The sequence below is a fragment of the Chenopodium quinoa genome, unplaced genomic scaffold (genome assembly GCF_001683475.1).
Source record: "Chenopodium quinoa cultivar QQ74 unplaced genomic scaffold, ASM168347v1, whole genome shotgun sequence".
NCBI lineage: Eukaryota > Viridiplantae > Streptophyta > Magnoliopsida > Caryophyllales > Amaranthaceae > Chenopodium > Chenopodium quinoa.
Window position 1 is genome coordinate 1,650,855 of NW_018743858.1, and position 19,164 is coordinate 1,670,018.

The 19,164-nt window shown below is 35.1% G+C and overlaps 1 protein-coding gene across 2 annotated transcripts; it reads left to right on the top strand.

The window, feature by feature from the left end:
• Nucleotides 1–1,350: 1,350 nt before the first annotated feature.
• Nucleotides 1,351–19,164, top strand: LOC110686382. Of its 2 annotated transcripts, XM_021862985.1 has the most exons (16): nucleotides 1,351–1,695; nucleotides 2,054–2,265; nucleotides 4,247–4,383; nucleotides 4,590–4,700; nucleotides 4,781–4,882; nucleotides 5,069–5,177; nucleotides 5,272–5,472; nucleotides 8,327–8,495; nucleotides 9,502–9,583; nucleotides 9,679–9,772; nucleotides 11,193–11,289; nucleotides 11,826–11,919; nucleotides 12,509–12,575; nucleotides 17,108–17,281; nucleotides 18,311–18,433; nucleotides 18,728–19,164. In XM_021862985.1, the coding sequence occupies exons 1-16, from the start codon at nucleotides 1,683–1,685 to the stop codon at nucleotides 18,890–18,892; spliced, it is 1,950 nt and encodes a 649-aa protein (XP_021718677.1). In that variant the 5' UTR covers nucleotides 1,351–1,682; the 3' UTR covers nucleotides 18,893–19,164. The 2 variants fall into 2 exon arrangements, with proteins under 2 accessions (XP_021718677.1, XP_021718678.1); XM_021862986.1 differs by lacking the exons at nucleotides 1,351–1,695; nucleotides 2,054–2,265 and having other exon boundaries at nucleotides 4,300–4,383; nucleotides 4,573–4,700.

Genomic DNA, 19,164 nt, shown 5'->3' on the forward strand with positions numbered 1-19,164 from the left:
AGATTCAGCTGTCCCTGGTGATCGGTTGATCGCTATCCTAGGCCGTGTCGTGCGTGTTTGTGAAACCATTTTCAAAGAAAAGAAACAAAACTAAAATAAAGAGAAAGAGAGAGAAAAACAGGTGGTTACCTTTAGAATGAAGGTACCGAGGACGCTTGAAAGTCTTGGTCGAGTGTGGAACAAGCGGACAAGGTGCAGGCTGTAGATGTTTTTCTCAGAAAAAGACAAATTCTCTCAAAAGTCAAAGATTCTCTCTCAAAGAATTTTCGTAAACGTGCGAAAATGAGGGGGGTGAAAACTATTTATAGAGGGGTAAAAATTAGGGATCCAAAACCCTAAAATTACCCAAGAAGGTGAACAGTAAAAAACTTGTCACTAGTACATATGTGACATCTGTCACATGCGCCACGTGGCACACCACGTCACCATGTGAAGGGCAAATGATTTGGTTATTTTTTTACCTAGCCACATGGACCAACCACAGCGTGACACGTGTCACTCTAGGGAGAGTCCAAAGTGGACCTACCAAGGCATGATACGTGGCAAGCAGATACCCCAAAGGAAATTGCGGCCTTTAGGGCCTAATTCCCGAGAAAGCCGCAAAACGGCGTAGCCCATCAGCCCTAGGTCGAAGTGACCTAAGTAAGGGCACAAATCCCAATGACCCTATAAATAGGGAGATTTACCCCATTTTGGGGACACGTACACACTCATTTATTACATCGCAATCAATTCTCTTACAAGGGAGAAAAACACTTGATCTCGGGATCCGAGAAGATATTTTACTTTCTGCATTTTTACTCCGAACACTTTCTAACTTGATAGTCGACCAATGGGAGCTTCCGTTATTTTGCAGGTACAGCCGGGCAGGTACCAGACTTAGTGACGTAACTCTTCCGTAGGACATCAAAAAAACCCTAAAACAGATGACATCATAAGAAAATTTGGAGGGAAACTTTTTAATGAGAGATTGACACTTAAGATAATTTAAGGAATTGATGACATCAACACGTTTTGTTTGAGTAATAGTTAATAGATTTGTGGTTCCCTACTATTTCGTCTCTAATCATTATAATGTCAAATTCAACTTTCTATGATTGTCTAACATATTCTCCACATGCTTAATAAGTAGGGGCACTTCAATTGATGCTTACAATTTTATTAGTTTTTATCTCGACGTATATAAGAACTTAGTTTATGTTTTAACATTCACAGGAATCGCTCGTGGTAAAATACAAATTTTCCTAATATTTACTCCGTATTATACATTCACCTTTAAAGGTTTTTACTCTGGGTAGAGGTGTCAATTCGAGTGCTTGAGTTAGGTTCAATGAGGTCGGGTCGAGTTAGATCTATTTCAAAGTTATGTCATATTAAATTATTATGGGCATACGAGTCAGTTTTTTATTTGTATAGCGTATTTTTTAGATTTGATTAGATCAGATCGCTACTCAGTTTTTGACGCCTTTAGTTTCCGGGGTGTGCAACCGCCTCACTTCCAAAGAAATCAAAACACACACAAGTGACTAGACCCTTCTGATTCCACCACTGGTTAATTTCTCCATTTCAACACCAACTGGGTTCATTCTAAATTCCAGGAATCATCTCTTCATTCATCAATCAAACATATTTTGGTCACTGATTTCTGGGATAATTGTTTTTTCTCTCCTATACTCTACACCATGGATACTTCAGGTTTGTCATAATTTGGCTCTTTGAATTCCTTTCAAATTGGGTAGTTAGAATATTGATAATGCATGTTATGATTGTTAAATTTCGTTGTATATTTCAAAATTTTGATATTCTAGGGTTCTTGATTGTTTTTTTGTATTGTGGTTGATGAGAATTATGTTTCATTTTACAAATGCTTTGATTTGGGTTATGGGTATATATGGGTTTTGTTGATGATTATGGTTTTTGATTCATGTAAAATTTGAACCCCTTCGTGTTTCAAATTCATCAACAGTGCTAGTTCTGGGAACTCTATGATTATGATCTTAAGTGTTTGCGATTAGAGATATAATTGATGGGTCTATGCATTTTGGATTAACAGGGAATTCTCAGGAGGTGATGGGGCCTCCTGTGGAAGGTGTAGCAGGCGGAGGGACGTCGTATGGATGGAGTGATGCCGGTTCTCATCTTCCAAATGTGATGAAAGGGGACATTGATCCTTTAGAAGTTCCATCTTCTGAAATACTGAATGTTTGGTGCATGCCTAGTACCTCCAATGTCGGGTCACAGGAGATGCCTAGACATTTGGAGCCAGTATGTTTTTTGTATCTTGTTTTTATTTGACTCGTACTCTTGTATATTCTTGATGAGTTGATGAACTTAGTGTGATCAAGACCTCAGACATTTCACTGTAGTATTGGTGGTTAGAGCCCTAGAGGCAAAGTGAGGTATGTTTTACCTAGACCATCAGGGTTGAGGTTTTCAGGCTAGGTCAATTTCTGCAGTGACATGTATTTATCGAAGTGAGGCAGGTTAGCTGTTTATACTTGTACATGAACATAAACATAACATAAAGGAGATGGGTAAAAGTGTATGGGCATCAAAAGTTTATATAAGTCTTTGAATTGGATTACTAGAAAATCAAGTCTTAAAAAAGTTCTGTTTTTTCTCTCTCTCTCTCTTTTTTTTTTTTTTTTTTTTTTAATTATTAGTTTCTATTGATTGACTATTTTGTAAGAATATTTGATCCCAATTATATTGTAAACATTTGAAAGGTGATTGATGGTGTGTTATTCTTAAGGAACACAAGTTGATGATAGTAATGACCTTAATAAGCATGTTATTCAAGTATTCAACTTTTGCTGGCATATTTTATGATGGCTGATGACCTTTTTTCTTCGTTTTTCTTTATTTTACCACTTTATCTTTTGTTTTATATTGAAAGTTTGGCAGCAACATGATTTGTGTTATGTCTGGAATGTTCCTAATTAGGTGTACGTTGAAATATTAAACAGTGCTATGTATGTGGCGTGTTCGGAGTGTGCTAGGTACTTGGATACATTTTGGTGTTTGGGTATTGGATATTGGATATCTGACCTGCATGGAGGGTCCATATAATCTGTATTGAAAGACTATTGTAATTAGCTCTCCTTCTATTCCAAATTTGTTGCCATAAAAAGCTTTTTCAATCTCCAAGGCACAATATTGAGCATTAAAATCTCTAATTGGGAATTGGAAATTGGAAAATAAAATACTCTTATGTAAAGTTGATGTTTTGAAGATACACATTCAGATGAATCTAAAAGTTCCTCATGAATGTTTCTTTTTTTTCTTATGTATTGATGAAATTTTAAGGTCAATGTTTGTGAAATTTGACCTTGAAAAAGCGTACACTTATGTGGCAATTAGTTTGGGATGGAGGGAGTATATTTTAAGTTATTTCCTAAAATAAATTTTAAAATCTCTAATTACAACAATGAAATACAATATCTGATGTTTGAGCAACATGATGTAAGAATCTTTTTATACTTTCAGTACTCAGATTGTCATGACAGTTCACTTAGAGTTTTTTTTGTTGATTATTCTGTGTATCAGGAGTAGTTTTTTTAGGTGATTTGTTCATTGTGACAGCTAAATTTTGGACAAGCAGTCTCTTAACTCTGTTTAAATATAGACATTATCTGAAATTAGTGTTACATGTCACATGTGTACTGGACCTACCATTACATGGTCTGGGTAAAGTTATCTGATTCACATTTAGTTTTGTTAAATTTATCAGAAAGTCCACATATTCCACAACAAGTGTTCTTGTGCATCATGTACCATGCACCAATTTGCATGTTTCCAATTCTAGTTCACAGAGTTAAGTGGAGCACTAACTGAATCTGAATGAAATCTCATCCAATGTTGTATCAGCTTAAATACCATTTTAACTGGTATAAGACTTTAAAGTACTCCCCTTCCGTCTCTTAATGTTCTTGTCTTGATGGTGATTTTCTCACAAAAAAAAAAAAAAAAAAAACAAGAAGAATACATAGAGAAAGAGAGAGATGTCAATTTGCTTTAATTGCTGGTATTCAGAGCTTCCCTTAGGGTGTTGAAATGTATTATTGTACCATCCTTTAAGTGTATCTCTTCTAGTTGTGTACTGGAGTGTTGGCTTATATCTTTGTTGACATTGTTTTTGACAACCACAACATGTCCTGGCAAGTCACATCATTGAAAGGGGGGTTGGTTGCAAAGGTTACCAGTTTCCTTTGTATGCTGCTTACTCTAAAATCATTCTGTCGTGCAGGTAAATCTGTTGGCTGCTAGAAATGAGCGAGAAAGTGTTCAAGTAGCTTTACGCCCAAAAGTTACTTGGGGTGGTTGTGGTATAGCTGGAACTGTACAAGTGCAGGGTAATAACCTTATATCTGCTTCAGGAGACCGGTTAGTTTTTGTGCTTAACCGTGGTTTTAATTTTTTTTTTTTGGGGGGGGGGGGTGGCGGCTATTGTTCATATCTTTTTTAACTCTTCGAATTGAAGGAAACACACTAACCTGTTGAATGGATTAAAAACTGTTATACCATGATGGCTGATTCAAACTTTCAAAGACTAAAAATTTGACTATGATGTAGCTTTTTTGTATGTCCAGGTTGGTTATTGGTCAGTCCCTAAAGATTCGACGGGTAGCGTCCATTTTAGGGGTTCCAGATGCACTTGTACCTCTTGACCTGCCTTGCTCTCAGATAAACCTATTTCCTGGGTATATCTTCTGATAGACTGTATGTGAGAATTCTGGATTGCATTTGAACTTTCTGAGGCAAATTTTTATCGTCGTTGCAGAGAAACAACAGCATTATGGGTTTCCATTGATGTATCAAGTGATCAACCTCCTGGCATTTATGAGGGACAGTTATACATCACTGCTGTAAAGGCTGATGCACCGTGATAATCTATCCTCCCTCACTCAGTTAATTTTTTTTTTTGATATCATAATTATAATACAGAACCTAGTGCTGGCTTAAATTTATTTACTGCTGTGGTCTTGATATTAATAGGTTGTTTTTTATACTAGCAGTGTAGTTTTTTTCATCTGCCTACGATGGTTTATTCTGAGTAATGTTATGACAGATCTAGAGCACCATGCATGGGCAAGGCTGAAAAGCATCAACTATTCAGAGAATTGAGGGACTGTCTTGAGCTTATGGAACCAGTTGATCAGAATTCAATGGATGAAGTGGTGTGGATACTTTATGATGTTATTCCTGTTTGATGCTCTGTTACAGAACATTTGGCTTTTTCTGGAGTATTTATGTGCCTATTTGGATTTATAGGTTGACAGAGTAAAATCTGCTACATCAAATCTGAGACGTGCTCTTCTGTCCCCATCCTTTTCAGAGTGCTTGTCAGATAATGGTGCTGTCGATTCGATGGACGAAGACGCCATTTCTAATCGTTCTATTTGTGTAAAACTCAGCTTGACTGTGTGGGACTTCGTACTTCCTGCTACACCTTCACTTCCTGCTGTAATCGGTGTATCCTTATCTCATTATTCTTTGGGCTCATTCAAATAATTGTGTGTTTATTTTTATTTTATTTCTATAGCCTGTGCCCTGAGGTTTGTTATATTTAAATTGAGGTAAGCTAAAAGTTTGATAAATTACTTTTTTCTTTTTTGTTTTTTGATTCAAAAGGGTGATAAAATTACATCTAGATGACTTATTGTGAATGTATGACTGCTCTTAAATCTGGCAAAGGAAAATAAATATACTTTGCTAAAAATTGAAAATTACTAATATAACCCATATTAATTTATAAAGCTTAATGTTGTCCTTTCCAATTTCACACCAAGAAATACGAAGTATGTACTTTCCCCGTTCTTTTTTAATTGCAACATTGGGAAATTTACACTATTTACACAAAGTACTTTGACCCTTTTTTTGAGTTAAGCGTTCGGAAAAACATAGTCATGTAGGGTCTTGTCATTCGTTTTGATACATAATCTTTAACTTTTTATAATTTTTACTTGAGTAATTAGGGATAATAATGGTACAAAATGTGCATTGGAAAGCATGAAAACCCTAACTTTGTAATTAAAAAAGAATGGAGGAAGTATGTAGCAAGAATCCAAATGCTATTTCACCGTTTAAATGTGCTCAACCCCATTGATTGAATATAATACAATTTAGAATTATACTTTGATTAGTTTGGTCCATTAATAGAATACCAAATTACCTAGTTATAGGATGCATTATTATTAACAAATTAAATGATCCATAAAGGACAAGTTTAATAGTTATCCAATTGCAGCCAATTAGTACATAAGGACAATTTTATCTTTTCATTTACAAGAATTTGGCGGTGCAGTGATGCACTGTGAAGATGTGTAGCTCTTGTCATGGCCTCAACTTCTTTTATCTAAGATTTGTGTATAGCTGGAGTCAAAGTATCATGCTTTGAGCATTGCTCAACTTATTCTGATATTTGTAGATAGAATACTTCATGATATTTTGAGGGTATGGTTTTTGGTCCTTAACCTTCATTCTGTCGTGGGTGACAACCCCTTTAAAGATTTTTGATATATTATCTCAGTGTTTTCTGAATGATTAATGCATACTATACAAAAGAGATTTCTTTTATACCAAAAGGACACATTCTATCTTTGTTATATGAAGGGATGGACTTACTCCTTTTTATTTAAAGGCATTTATTTTTTTCTATACTATTGTAGGTACTTAGAATATTCACCAAAAAACTGTTTTACTAGAAGTTTTTTCAAAGTGGGCCACCATAGTGTTATTTGCAAAGTGTGAGGCGTCCTATTTGTATATAGGTTGAGCCTTAGGGTACCTAGTTGAAGTTTTCTTACTCATTTGCCCCCATGTGGCAAACATCCTATTTTTAAAATATGAGAGTGTACCCTAGGCTATATTATTTATCTTCCCCTTCATCGGTCTGCTTTTGTGATGTTTTAACCCACTACAGAATAATGATACTTCTTCCACCTATGAGAATCCTATACATTATAATCTACCTCTGGAGTAAACAGCAGTTCCCGATTTTGAGCTAACCATATCTGGTGGTCTGAGTGTTTGACAGAGCCTGATATATACCTAGATCAGCAGACTATAAAATATAATTATTTTGATTGTATGATTTGTTTGATGGAGCATTTTAAGATAGGAAAAATGGAAAGGCAAGACCCATATCTGAAAGAAGAGCAGGACAGAAGTAAAGATGTGCCGATGGAAAGGGCAATTCAACTACTCTATGGGGTCGTTTCACTCGTTTGGTTGGATCTTTTGAAATGGATTGGAATGGAGTTAGTGTCCATTCCATCCATTTTATTGTTTGGTTAGGCGTTATTGGCATGGAAACTCATACCAAAAGGGTTCAAGCTCCACCCCATTTCCCTAGAAATCTAGAATCCATACCCAGCTCACCACTAAGATTCACAATCCATTCCTTTAAATTAAATTTAAAAACCATTCCAACAAATAAACCAAACAAGTTTAGATTAGTATGGGGTTTAGAATCCATGCCTCCCTAGTATGAGATCCAATTACCAGCCTTTCCAGTTTGACGAACTAAACGACCCCTAAGTGTGATTAGGTGCTTGAATGGTTTGATATTATTGGAGGACTAAAGTGAGTAAATATCACTATGACCATGTACTAGTATCAGGGAATCCAAATTTGTTTATTGTTTGTGTTGAAGACAAAATTGATCATGCTTTCATACACATGCAGTCTTTTTATGTAGAGCTTTTTCGCTTCAAACTCTCAAGTTCTATCCTTTGATGTTATTGTGTAGCCAGAGTAAATGTAAATTTTTGAGGGACTCTTGATATTTACTGATTTTGTAGATTAAATGTTGCATTGTATCTTGAGGGCAGAGTTAATTTCTCCTTAGCCCTCCTTTTGTATAGTGTTGACACCCCTTTGATGTCTAATAATGAAAATAATTAAACCCTTGGATTTGAATCCATCTTAAGAAAGAGTACTATTAGTATGCAGAATCTCATACAGAGTTTTCTTGAGAAACAAACATTCTACATTTGCAAACTGAATGCACTGCACTTTATTTAGCGTAGGACATGTAAATGTGGTCACATGATAGACTGTTCTAATCAGCTTGGATAGTTTTATCTTATAAGTCTTCTGATTGGGTAGCATGGTAGGACTGATAAAATGCTGTCCTTTCTGTGGCTATCTTTTATGTTGCACTCATACTGAATTAGGTGTAAATAGCTGTTTTCTAAGTTGTTTTGTGATCCTTATATACAATGTACGTACCTTTTCTGATGTGAACATGCCATGACTTTTGATTGACTCTGTGCTAAGAGTTGTAGGTGTGTACTTGTATGTGTTTCTTTGACTTTATTCCCAGATATCAGATACAGTAATCGAGGATCGATTTGGCGTGGAACATGGAAGTAATGAGTGGTTTGAGGCGTTGGATCAGCATTTTAAATGGCTACTTCAGTATAAAATTAGCCCATATTTCTGTAGATGGGGTGATGGCATGCGTGTTCTGACTTACACGTGTCCGTGGCCAGGTACTTAATTTACTCAAGCTCCTATAGTCCTCTGACCACTGAAATAAATACTTATCGTGATTCTTTTTATTCTGAAATGTATACACTTTGCAATATTAACAATTTGGGGTCACAGTTGAATTGTGAGGTTGATATGTGGTATGCTACTTGGATTTGAGTACTCTTGTCTCACATGGGTGCGTCCAAGTTTCACACTTTTTCATTATATCGAATATGGGTTTTTGTTCTAGAGAAGTGTCAATTGTTCATACCCATGTCATAGTGTCAATGATCTGACTTGGTACTAGATATTGAATGAGGAGTTATTCATAGTGTTTGGATGTTGGTTTTGGTTTTGGGAGCATGTTCGGATATTGCACTATTGCTGTCCATATTTTTGTTAAATATATGTATAGATGTACTAAAAATCCAATATAGCAAGTGCCTAAGAAAAATATGATGACCATGTACGTTTGAATTTTCTTATTTCTGGCACTAATAAATATGGCTTATTTGACCTTCGTCTGCAGCTGGTCTGTTTATTTGTTGTATTTATAATCAAGAAGAATTTAATCGTCAGTTGTAAAGGGGAATTTTCTGTTCAGATGTGTATTGTTTGCTGAAGTGGATCATGGTTAAATTACCATGTAGCTTCAGTTGTGTTGGCTCAAAGCAGTCAAATGCAAATTGCAGTGTTCACTTTTGGTATTGCAGCACCACCCCCCTCCCCCCCAAAACACACAAAAAAAAAAAAAGGGGAAAAAAGGACTGGGAAGTTTGTGTTGTAGCTGTTTCATTTAATCATTAGTAACAGATGATTTACCTTGTTTCTTTTGTCAGGAAGCTTTTTTTTCCATCAGTTTATTAAATTACTCTTTTTCTATTACAATGGTTGCTCTTAGGTTTGCAGATAGTCTTAGGTAATTTTCTTATTTCACGTCATTATGTGCATCAGAAGGTTAATCGTTCAGCTTAAGTTTACTTGTCGGGACATTAAGTATTTTCCCAATTGATCTTATCTGTACAGCTGATCATCCAAAAGCAGACGAATACTATTCAGACCCAAGGTTGGCAGCATATGCTGTTCCAATTCGTCCGGTAGTATCATGGTATATGCCTAATTGTACTTTGTAGTCTCTTAGTAGTCTCTTAATATACTTAAAGCTGATTTTTGTGACTTTTGATATAATTTTGTGTGCCACAGTGTTGATGCTGGGCCCAATTTTTTGCAGAAAGAGATTGATATACTGAAGGCTAAGGACCACTGGAAGAAAGCATATTTTTATTTGTGGGATGAGGTAATACTACGCTGTAACTTTTCATATTGGATTGGTATGAGCTCACCTACATATATGGCACGTAAAGCAAACAAAAAGAATTAGGCAATTCATAGAGGTGCAAAGCATCAAGTAATTGATTAATTCTTTATCTTGTGAATATGAAAAGTAAGGCGTGTAGAGCTAGCAAGGCTTTATACAAGGAAAATAATGTCTAACTTGCCATTTATTGGTCACTAGGGGTGGTAGCTTAGAAAAAACCTAGTTGATATTTACAAATTAAACTTTGACTTAGTGAATGACGCCAAAGATAGTGGTGCTGCACAAAAGGTAATCTCATTTGTGAATTTGTTGCCATTTGATCCAATGGTTTGCACGTAAGGGTAGTGCTTTCTCTAAAAAAAAAATAAAAAAAAAAAAAGAAAAAGAAAAAATGGGTACAATCTAGTGAACTTGTCACAATGGGATCGTCTTATCCATTTATAATGTTTTTCCACAACCCAAGTGAAGAGCTACGATACTTGACCTCATAGAATATGACTGCATTCTTGCATGTTGGGTTCATTAGATTCTTAGTATCTTAGTCATAGAGTCATGTTCGATACTGAGGCTTAGAGTTTTCAGGCACAATGTGATTAGTTCTCTATGTTTGAGTTTTTTGATTCATCAATTTTCACATCTAGGTCTTGAATTAGAAACTCCTAGATCAAGATGAAACAAGCAAGTAGGCTAGCCCCAAAGTTTAGGTTAGGAAGTAATATTTTTGGGGTAATTGTTCCCTTTTTCAAGTTTCAATTGGGATAGTTTGTTCAGTTCTTTAAATTAGGGATTTTAATTATTCCAATTACTCAGAACAGGATTATTGGGGGTGCTAGTTGATGATAGATTCATAAAATTGACTATAAGGTTTAATATTTGCCATTCATTGACTGTAATTGCTTCAATCTTTTCATTGTTGGTTGTTAAGCATGTGTTAGAACTACCCAATTATTTGTATTTCCCAAGATATCTACCATATAGCAAGTTTTGGTTTGAGTGGCACTACCAATTTTTGAAAAAGTTAGGATATTCTAATGGTTGTCATTTGTCAGTAGTGCTAGATGAATAAAAACTTGTTTGTTGGATCACCTCCCTTATTTTTTGTTGGTTACTTTTGCACTTTCTACTTTTGCCCTTATCTTTATGCTGTTTACGCTCGGCTTTTTTCCTACTTTGGTAAAAAAATTATGAGACAGACCACTTATACAACATGCTACTCTTATGAAAACCCTCGTACAACACTCTCTCCTACTTTTTCTTACACGTCTTACATGCTATGGAGTTCAAGTCATGTATACAGTGGACAAGTAGTTTTAGGATATAGGGAAAAGTACTGGACAAAGAAGTTGCTTTATAATTATTTTTTTACTTGGAGTCTGATATGGATGCAATTTATTTGCAGCCACTGCAAGTGGAACATTTTACTTCAATCAGGAAGATGGCTAGTGAGATTTATAATTTCGCTTCAGATGCACGCGTTTTGACTACGTACTACTGTGGTGAGTACAAATTTCTGTATTGATTTCTCATATTAAATTACTCTGGTCTTACATGTTGTAAGCTTGTAATCATGATGGTGACAGAGTATTTATCTTACGTCGATTTAGACTGGTAATCTTTTTGTTGATTGTGTTTGCGTCTATGGAGTTTTTTGAAGGACGTTTAGTACCTTTCCTGGATCTTATACTTTAATCTGTGTGATGATTTTTTTTTTTTTTTTTTTTTTTTTTTTTTTTTTTTTTTTGGGGGGGGGGGTGCTAATGAAGTTAATCACTAAACACTTTCACAGACGTGTGATTTGTCTGAGCATAATAGTGTCGAGGCTAGGTTGCTGACATTCACTAGAATTCTATCTTGCCTGAGTTGGGGCTTTGTGAAGTGGGCTATTACTTCTGCACTTATGAAATACTAGCAATGTAGAGATGTAATATAATGCTATTTTGAATCATGCTTTATTTTGTTGCAGTTGCTTGACTAGTTTGAATGGTTTTGTGCTTTGATGCATCTTTGAAGACACCTATTATTTTCTATGTAGGCCCTGGTGATGCACCTCTTGCCCCTACTTCCTTTGAGGCGTTTTTGAAAGTCCCGAAATATTTGCGACCTCACACTCAAATTTACTGTACAAGGTAATAAGAGTTGTTTAAGCCTTTTGTGTAATTTATGATCAAATGAGGTTATTGTTTCAAAGTGCTTAAGTTATTTGATTGTGTAGTATATGAAAAGTCAGTGATATGCACGTTTAAAAGAAAAAGACGTGAAGAGGCTAAAGTTTTGTTTATGAGAGAGCATTCTGAAAGAATTTGCATTGAAGATGGAAGCAAGAAAAGAGATAATTGTAGTTGCAGTATACAATTTGCAGTTGGAAAGTGGTGAAATTAAAACTTCAGAAGGAATTTTAGAACTGTTGAATGTATTTAATTTGATCTTTAAGTAGCATTTTGGATTTAACTAGCTAGCCACTAGGGTACACTGATACAGCAAGGTACCTTTTCCATAAATTATACTTGCTGCATGAATACTTGAAAATTGCGTCACTCACTTAGTAGTAAATATAAAGCTGATATATGTAATAGACCTCTTGGTCAACTCAGATTTGTACTACTAATGGAAATTACTCACTGAAATTCGGACCTGTTTTTTCTATCACCTATGCATGAAGGGATTTGCAGTCCTTTATCTCTCTGTGATTCAGGTCATCTATATTCCCTTTTGCAGTGAATGGGTACTGGGTAATCGAGAGGATTTGGTGAAGGACATAGTTGCAGAACTGGAGAAGGACGAGGTATTACATAGTTTACTCTCTGCTCCATAAATTCTGCATTTTTTCTTCAATTATTGGTCATTGAGCTTAGCATATGACTGATGTTTCCTGCTTCTGTTACGTTCAATGAACTTGTTCTGACTGTATGGAAAATGTTTACGAGCATGATATTTTCTAACAGAGAATAACTTCTTCTCAACTTCTTTTGGAGTCATGATGCATCTCATCTCACATTACAAAATCAATCCCGAATATATTTTGTGAAATTAAATCTTATTGAAGTTGGCAGGAGTTGATCCTCAACTTCTTCTCAACTTCTTTTGGAGTCATATTGTAGCGATAGTTGGCTGGAGTTGATCCGTAACGTAATTAACCACTAGCGATAATACTGGGTTGCTAATGATTAAATTGACTTAATTGAGTGTGAGATGAGATGGCTGAAGCATAAGCCTCCTTGACAAGGAAGCTTTCCAAGCTAATTAGGCCTACAGTTGTTATAGACTTATAGTTTTATCTGTTTCGTTTCTGTTTTGAATATGCTTTGCTTAGTTTATCCTCATTCAGTCTTGTTCTTATTGAAGGCAGCAGGCTGTAGAAAGCCTTCTAATGTTCTTATTAATAAACATTGTTCACATGTTAAGAGTGGGAGTCAGATGATATGTTTATTTTTATTAATTTGTGGCACTTAATCAAGTAAACTCAGAACTGTATAATTGAGTTGGTTGGATTTTAGTCCTTCAACTTCTTTCCTGAGTTATGAGGATCCAAATCACAAGAAACATTAAGAATTAAATTCTAGTGCGTTATCTAGGCTTTTAGGCTTTATTTATTAATGTTGAACAATATTAATAAATAAATGAAAATATAATAAAAGGTTATACATATGAAGAGTTCTTTATATAAGTTAAACACTATTATATTATAGAGAATTAAAATTACATCAATGAAGAGCTTTTTAAAGAGTCTAAACATTAGTACAATTCAATGCTGTGAGAGAAGGGTGATGACACTTAGAGTGACATGTACAATTCAATGCAAGGGTGATGACACATAGAGTGACACGTAGTGCACACGTGGCATCAAATCATATTGAAGGAAGGGTGGCACATGGCGTTAGCATGTTGTCCCTATGGGTTTTAATAATATTAGAAATTGTATAGGCAAGTATATATTTTTTTGTCTACTAGATTAGTGCTCGTACGATGCACGGTAGTAATATCCCAAAAGCAATAAAGCTAAAATTATTAAAACTACAATTGAGAAAAAAGATTTATTGTTGATTAGTTGTGTTGAAAATATATCAAAGTAATATACATTATATTACATTAATGATGCATATTATTTGCCAACTATACAATCTAGTGACTATATAACTAAAGACTTGTTTATAAATGTCTTTTAATAAACATGAAAATATTAATCAAACTACTAAATAAAATCTACAGTAAAAGTATTAGCACAACATATATGTAAATATATAAATTACAAATAGTATATATCTTATATCCAACAAAATAATTTCAATGGAAATAAATACTACTTGGATCATTAAAGGCAATAACAATCCACAATTAGGCAACACTAACCTATATTATTAATAGTACATTTTCTGTTATTAATTTATGCTCTACATGAAATTATCGCACTTTGTTATTATATAAGAATGTGTTTAAAGCTATCTAGTAATTGTAGTTTGATCATTGTTTGTTTATTTTCTTAAAAGTTTATTTGTAGATGATAACTATTTAAAAAAAAAAAAAGGAAGGATACACAAGAATATGTCACTTTTCGTATGTCCGACGTGTCTTTTACTATGTACCTTATTTATAATGTCGAATGTATTAAATTTATTATCTCAATCAAATGTTTCAGCAAAAGATAATAATTATTATTTTGTATTTACTAAGATATTAATTTATTTAATTATGTAATAATAATAATAAAAGATTACACATTTTCCTAGAATAAGACATGATATAGTTGTCGAACACAACATTTATTTTAGAGTCATATCTCCATTAGTCTAAGAAACAAAATATTAGAGAAATTTGGAAAATAAAAAGAAGTGGTGTTTTAAAGTAATTTCTTTAATATCAATTATGTGAATCAATCTTATTATTTCTTTTTGGGCAAAATTCAATAATACTCCGTCTAAAAGATGTACTGGCCGTAATGATAGTCTTGTACTAACCAGTGACTCACTTTTTTATAATTAAAAAAAGAGTTGGAATAATATTTTAGGTAAATCAGTATGGAAGAATTAAGAACACGAAATATAAAAGAAATGCATTTTATGTAAAGATAATAGGAAAAATTGTTAAAAATAATACAACATTTGAGTCGTCCGCTAAAAATAAGACAAATTTTGGATTATTTCATAATAATGCAACCTTTGGGGACATCATTTATTAACAGGTTGTGACATGTTGATAACTTATTTTGCCGATTAAAAGTGACATGTGCCACTATTTAATTGGTTGGGTTGTTTTAGTTTAATAATATTTGAATTTAATTTCTGATTAATTAAATTAAATTTTATTTTGACTTCTATTGTTTTTTTTTTTTTTTTTTATAAAAGAAAAACCTTCTCTCTCCTTCCATTGCAAGTTTGCAACACCATCCATAGCCCTCCTCCACTTGGACCACCTCCCTCCACCCCTCTCTTCTAAAAACCCCTCTTTCTCCTCCCTTCTCTGCCGCCCTTCTTTTTCTCCTCCCACTTCCACCACCGCCTTGTGGCCACACTAACTTTGAACACCGCCCTCTTTTCGCACCACAAATCACCTCCTCACCCTCATCTAATACCAGCCCCAATCTTAACCAGCCAAGGAGTTCCAACCCACATCTACAACATACACAAACACATACCCAGCCAAGCACCACCAGTGAGCAGCACATAAGACCATCGGCAGCCGCATAAAACAGTAGCCACCATAGAAACCTTCATCTCACGGCCAATTTAACTCCAAAACTCTCAAAATCAACCCCAATCCAAAGACCCTCGTGGTTCGGACAGGTGTGCGAACATGTAATCGGGACAGTTTTAACTTAGGTGGGGTTGCTTTAGAGGAGTGGAGGGTGGTTTTCGATTTTGTTGGTTGGATTTCAGTTGGTGAATGTAGGGTGGATTTATGGTTGTTTGGAGGTGGTAATACGGGTTATTGATTGTTTATAAGGTGGATGTTGAAAAGCACGATGGTTTGGTAGGGGTGGTTTGTATTGTTGGTGGTTTTGAGGTGGACGGTGGTGTTGGTATGGTGGCTCAAGGTGTTGTTGATGAAAGGTGGGGGTAGCGATGGTAGTTAAGAGGTGGATCGAATGGTGATGAGATAATGGGTGGATGATTTTTTTTTTTTATTTTTTTTCGTTTTTGTTTTAAAAGAAAAATAAAGAATTTATATGGTTTTACCTTATAACTAGGTTACAGCCTGTTATAAGGAAATGTGGGTAAAAGGTCGTATTATTATAAAATAATCTAAAGGTTGTCTTGTTTTTAGCAAACCTAAATGTTGTATTAATTTTGGACAATTTTTCCAAGAAGATAATATGTAAGATTTGGAATATTATTATTATACTTATATAGTACAAATATTCCAAAAATAAAAGATTTTTTTGCGAAAAGGGGAGGGGGAGTTTTAGAGGGAAATACAACACCACAGAATGACACGTGACACGTGTTTCTTGGTGTCTGTTTTAGTATTATGTTATCTATAACAAATTTGGTGTCATTTATGAGCCCGCCAGATATTAGGACAAATTCTTGATAGTGCTCGTATTGCTCCCAATCTCCTCCATTTTTTTGAATCAGTTACCTGCCAGTTTCTTCTTGAGTGATGACAACACCCCCCACCCCAACTGCTCGTTGGTTTTTTCAAATTGTCCTTTGTAATTGTGAAAATAATTATATTCCTTCCGTTTCAATCTAATTGCTACATTTTTTACTGCAATTTATATACTAACTTTGGTCGTGTTTTTTTGACGAGCATATGAAGTATTGTTTAGTATGTCTGTATGTATGCTCCTATTTTTATATAAATGCATCATTTTGACTTTTCCACTATTCATATATTGACTTGACTTAATTCTATTACTCCTAAATTAAAATAAATGTAATTATCAGCGATTGTAGGTGTAATATATAGTCTCTTTGTACATTTTTATTCTGCCACTCCATTTTAGAATCTGCATCTGACTGTGGCAGTTGTTTCATTCTCCAGTAATCTTTACCTTCCAAAGTCCCCACATACTTGTATTTTTTTTCCTTTCTCCCTCCCATCTTCGAGGGCATATGCCTTACCCTTGTGAGCAGAGTTGAGAGGGTGGGTGGGGGAGGGGATGGAAAGATTTTAACTGATTATGGATATCAATTCTTTCAATAATTTTTTTTTTCCATGGAAAATGCATCCAAATGTTTACACTGCTTTTTCTTCCTACTAGTAAGAGTAGTATTTGTACGGTAAACTTTGGTGTTGACTTTATATTTAATGAATGAGATTATTAAATTAATCATTTTATTCCAAATTTCCAACTAAAATAATGAAAACTATTTGCAGGAATGGTGGACATATGTCTGCATGGGACCATCTGATCCTCACCCTAATTGGCACCTAGGAATGAGAGGTACGCAACATCGTGCAGTGATGTGGCGAATATGGAAGGAAGGTGGAACTGGCTTTCTTTATTGGGGAGCTAATTGCTATGAAAAGGCTTCAGTTCCCAGTGCAGAGGTAGAATGCTCTCTATTTATCCTTTATTATGCCATATCTGCCTATCTTTAAAATAAAAAAATAAAAAAAATAATTAGTGGTGTTCAATACAATAGTCTATTGATGGTTCGTGTATGGATCATAGGTGGTGTTGGTTTCTCTATCTCCGGTAGCTAATTAGGAATTGCAAGAAAAAGCCATATTTCTCACTGCAATGGTAGAATATTCTAAGCAGTGTCTAGTTACTGTCTGTTTAATTTGGTACTTGTTTCGGGGTTTTCTGTGTCCGTCGGGAGAGTTACGTCACTGAGTCTGGAATCCAGGCGCTTGTACCTGCAAAACAACGGAGACTCCGGGTGGTGGGAGCTTCGCCTTTGACGATCAAGTTAGAACCGGTCGAAGAGTGTAAAAAGGTGAGGAAAGTAAAGTGAGATCTTCTCGAATTCCGAGATCAAGTGTTTTTCTCTATTTTCGAGAGAATTGATTTTGTAATTATTGAAAAGGTGTTTTCCAAAGTGAAGTAAATCTCCCTATTTATAGGATCATTGGAATTTGTGCCCCCATCCTAGGTTACGGAAACCTAAACTTAGGACTGATGGGCTGCGCCGTTTTTTGGCAGTCTAGGAATTAGGCCTTGAAGGCCATCTTTTTCCCTTCTATTTTGGAGTGCCACGTGTCAACTAGTGAGTGGCCTTTATTGGACCTTGTCCTGGGGTGAAACGTGTCTTATTGTAATTGGACCACGTGACATGGGTACTTTTACCCAAATCAGTACTGGCCTTGTTATTTCTGTTGGGCAAACAATGGTCTATTGTCCTTTTCCTATGTAAATGTAATATTGAAGAAACTTGTGTCATGATTCACTGCTCAAATGTGATGAGATGAGCTAGTAGATTCATTTTTGGGTTGTAGGAATCAAAGGAAGAAATGAAATTGGAGTGTTTGGTTTAGAGTTTTAGCAAGTCGGACTATATTCTAGATTGGAGACCAATTCGCCACTTGGTTTAATGTGTTGGTGACTTGTTCATTTATTGTTGTGAAATTGGACAGGTACGATTTCGGCGTGGGCTTCCTCCTGGAGATGGCGTTCTCTATTACCCTGGTGAAGTATTCTCATCTTCAAAAGAGCCTGTAGCTTCACTGAGATTAGAGCGCCTTTTAAGTGGCTTGCAGGTAGTTTTGGCAGAGAGTTAACTTGGATTTCTGGTCATTATGTTCAATTGTGAAAATTAATTGGATTTTCTGGTCATTAATTTCAATTGTGAAAATTAATTTTGATTTTCTGGTCATTAATTTCAATTGTGAAGATTAATTTGGATTTTCTGGTCATGGTTTCCGATAGTCCTTTGGCTGTCCTTCCTATATTTGAATCACAATAATAAGGGAAGAAAGAAAATGAAGAACTTCTCTTATTTCAGGGCTGAACTGCAATATTTCTTTGGTTCTGATCTGTTTAGATTTGTTCAGGACATTGAGTACCTAAGGCTTTACGCCTCCCGGTATGGAAGAGATGAGAGCATTTCACTGTTGGAAAGAACTGGGGTTTATGTTGCTCCTGAGCGCTACACATACGAGCATGTTCCTGTAGATATGATGCGTGGGGAGATATACAACAAGTGCAGATCTTTGTAACTTCGTTGTTGCAGTATCAGCTATTCAGCTTTTTGACATTATATTTAATCTCTGCTTTAATCTGCTTTAATGTATAAAGCAGGGTCTTGTAAGTTCCTCAATGCTGGTTATCTTTCACATAATGGCTAACTACACAGGTAGTTGATTTACTTGAATTTGTAGAGGATGATGCAACTTTTGTATGATATGTCCGTTTTCCCCATACTTGAAAACTTGTGGCTTTTATCATCACTTAATTGGTAATTAGATCCTACACGCGACATTTATGCCCA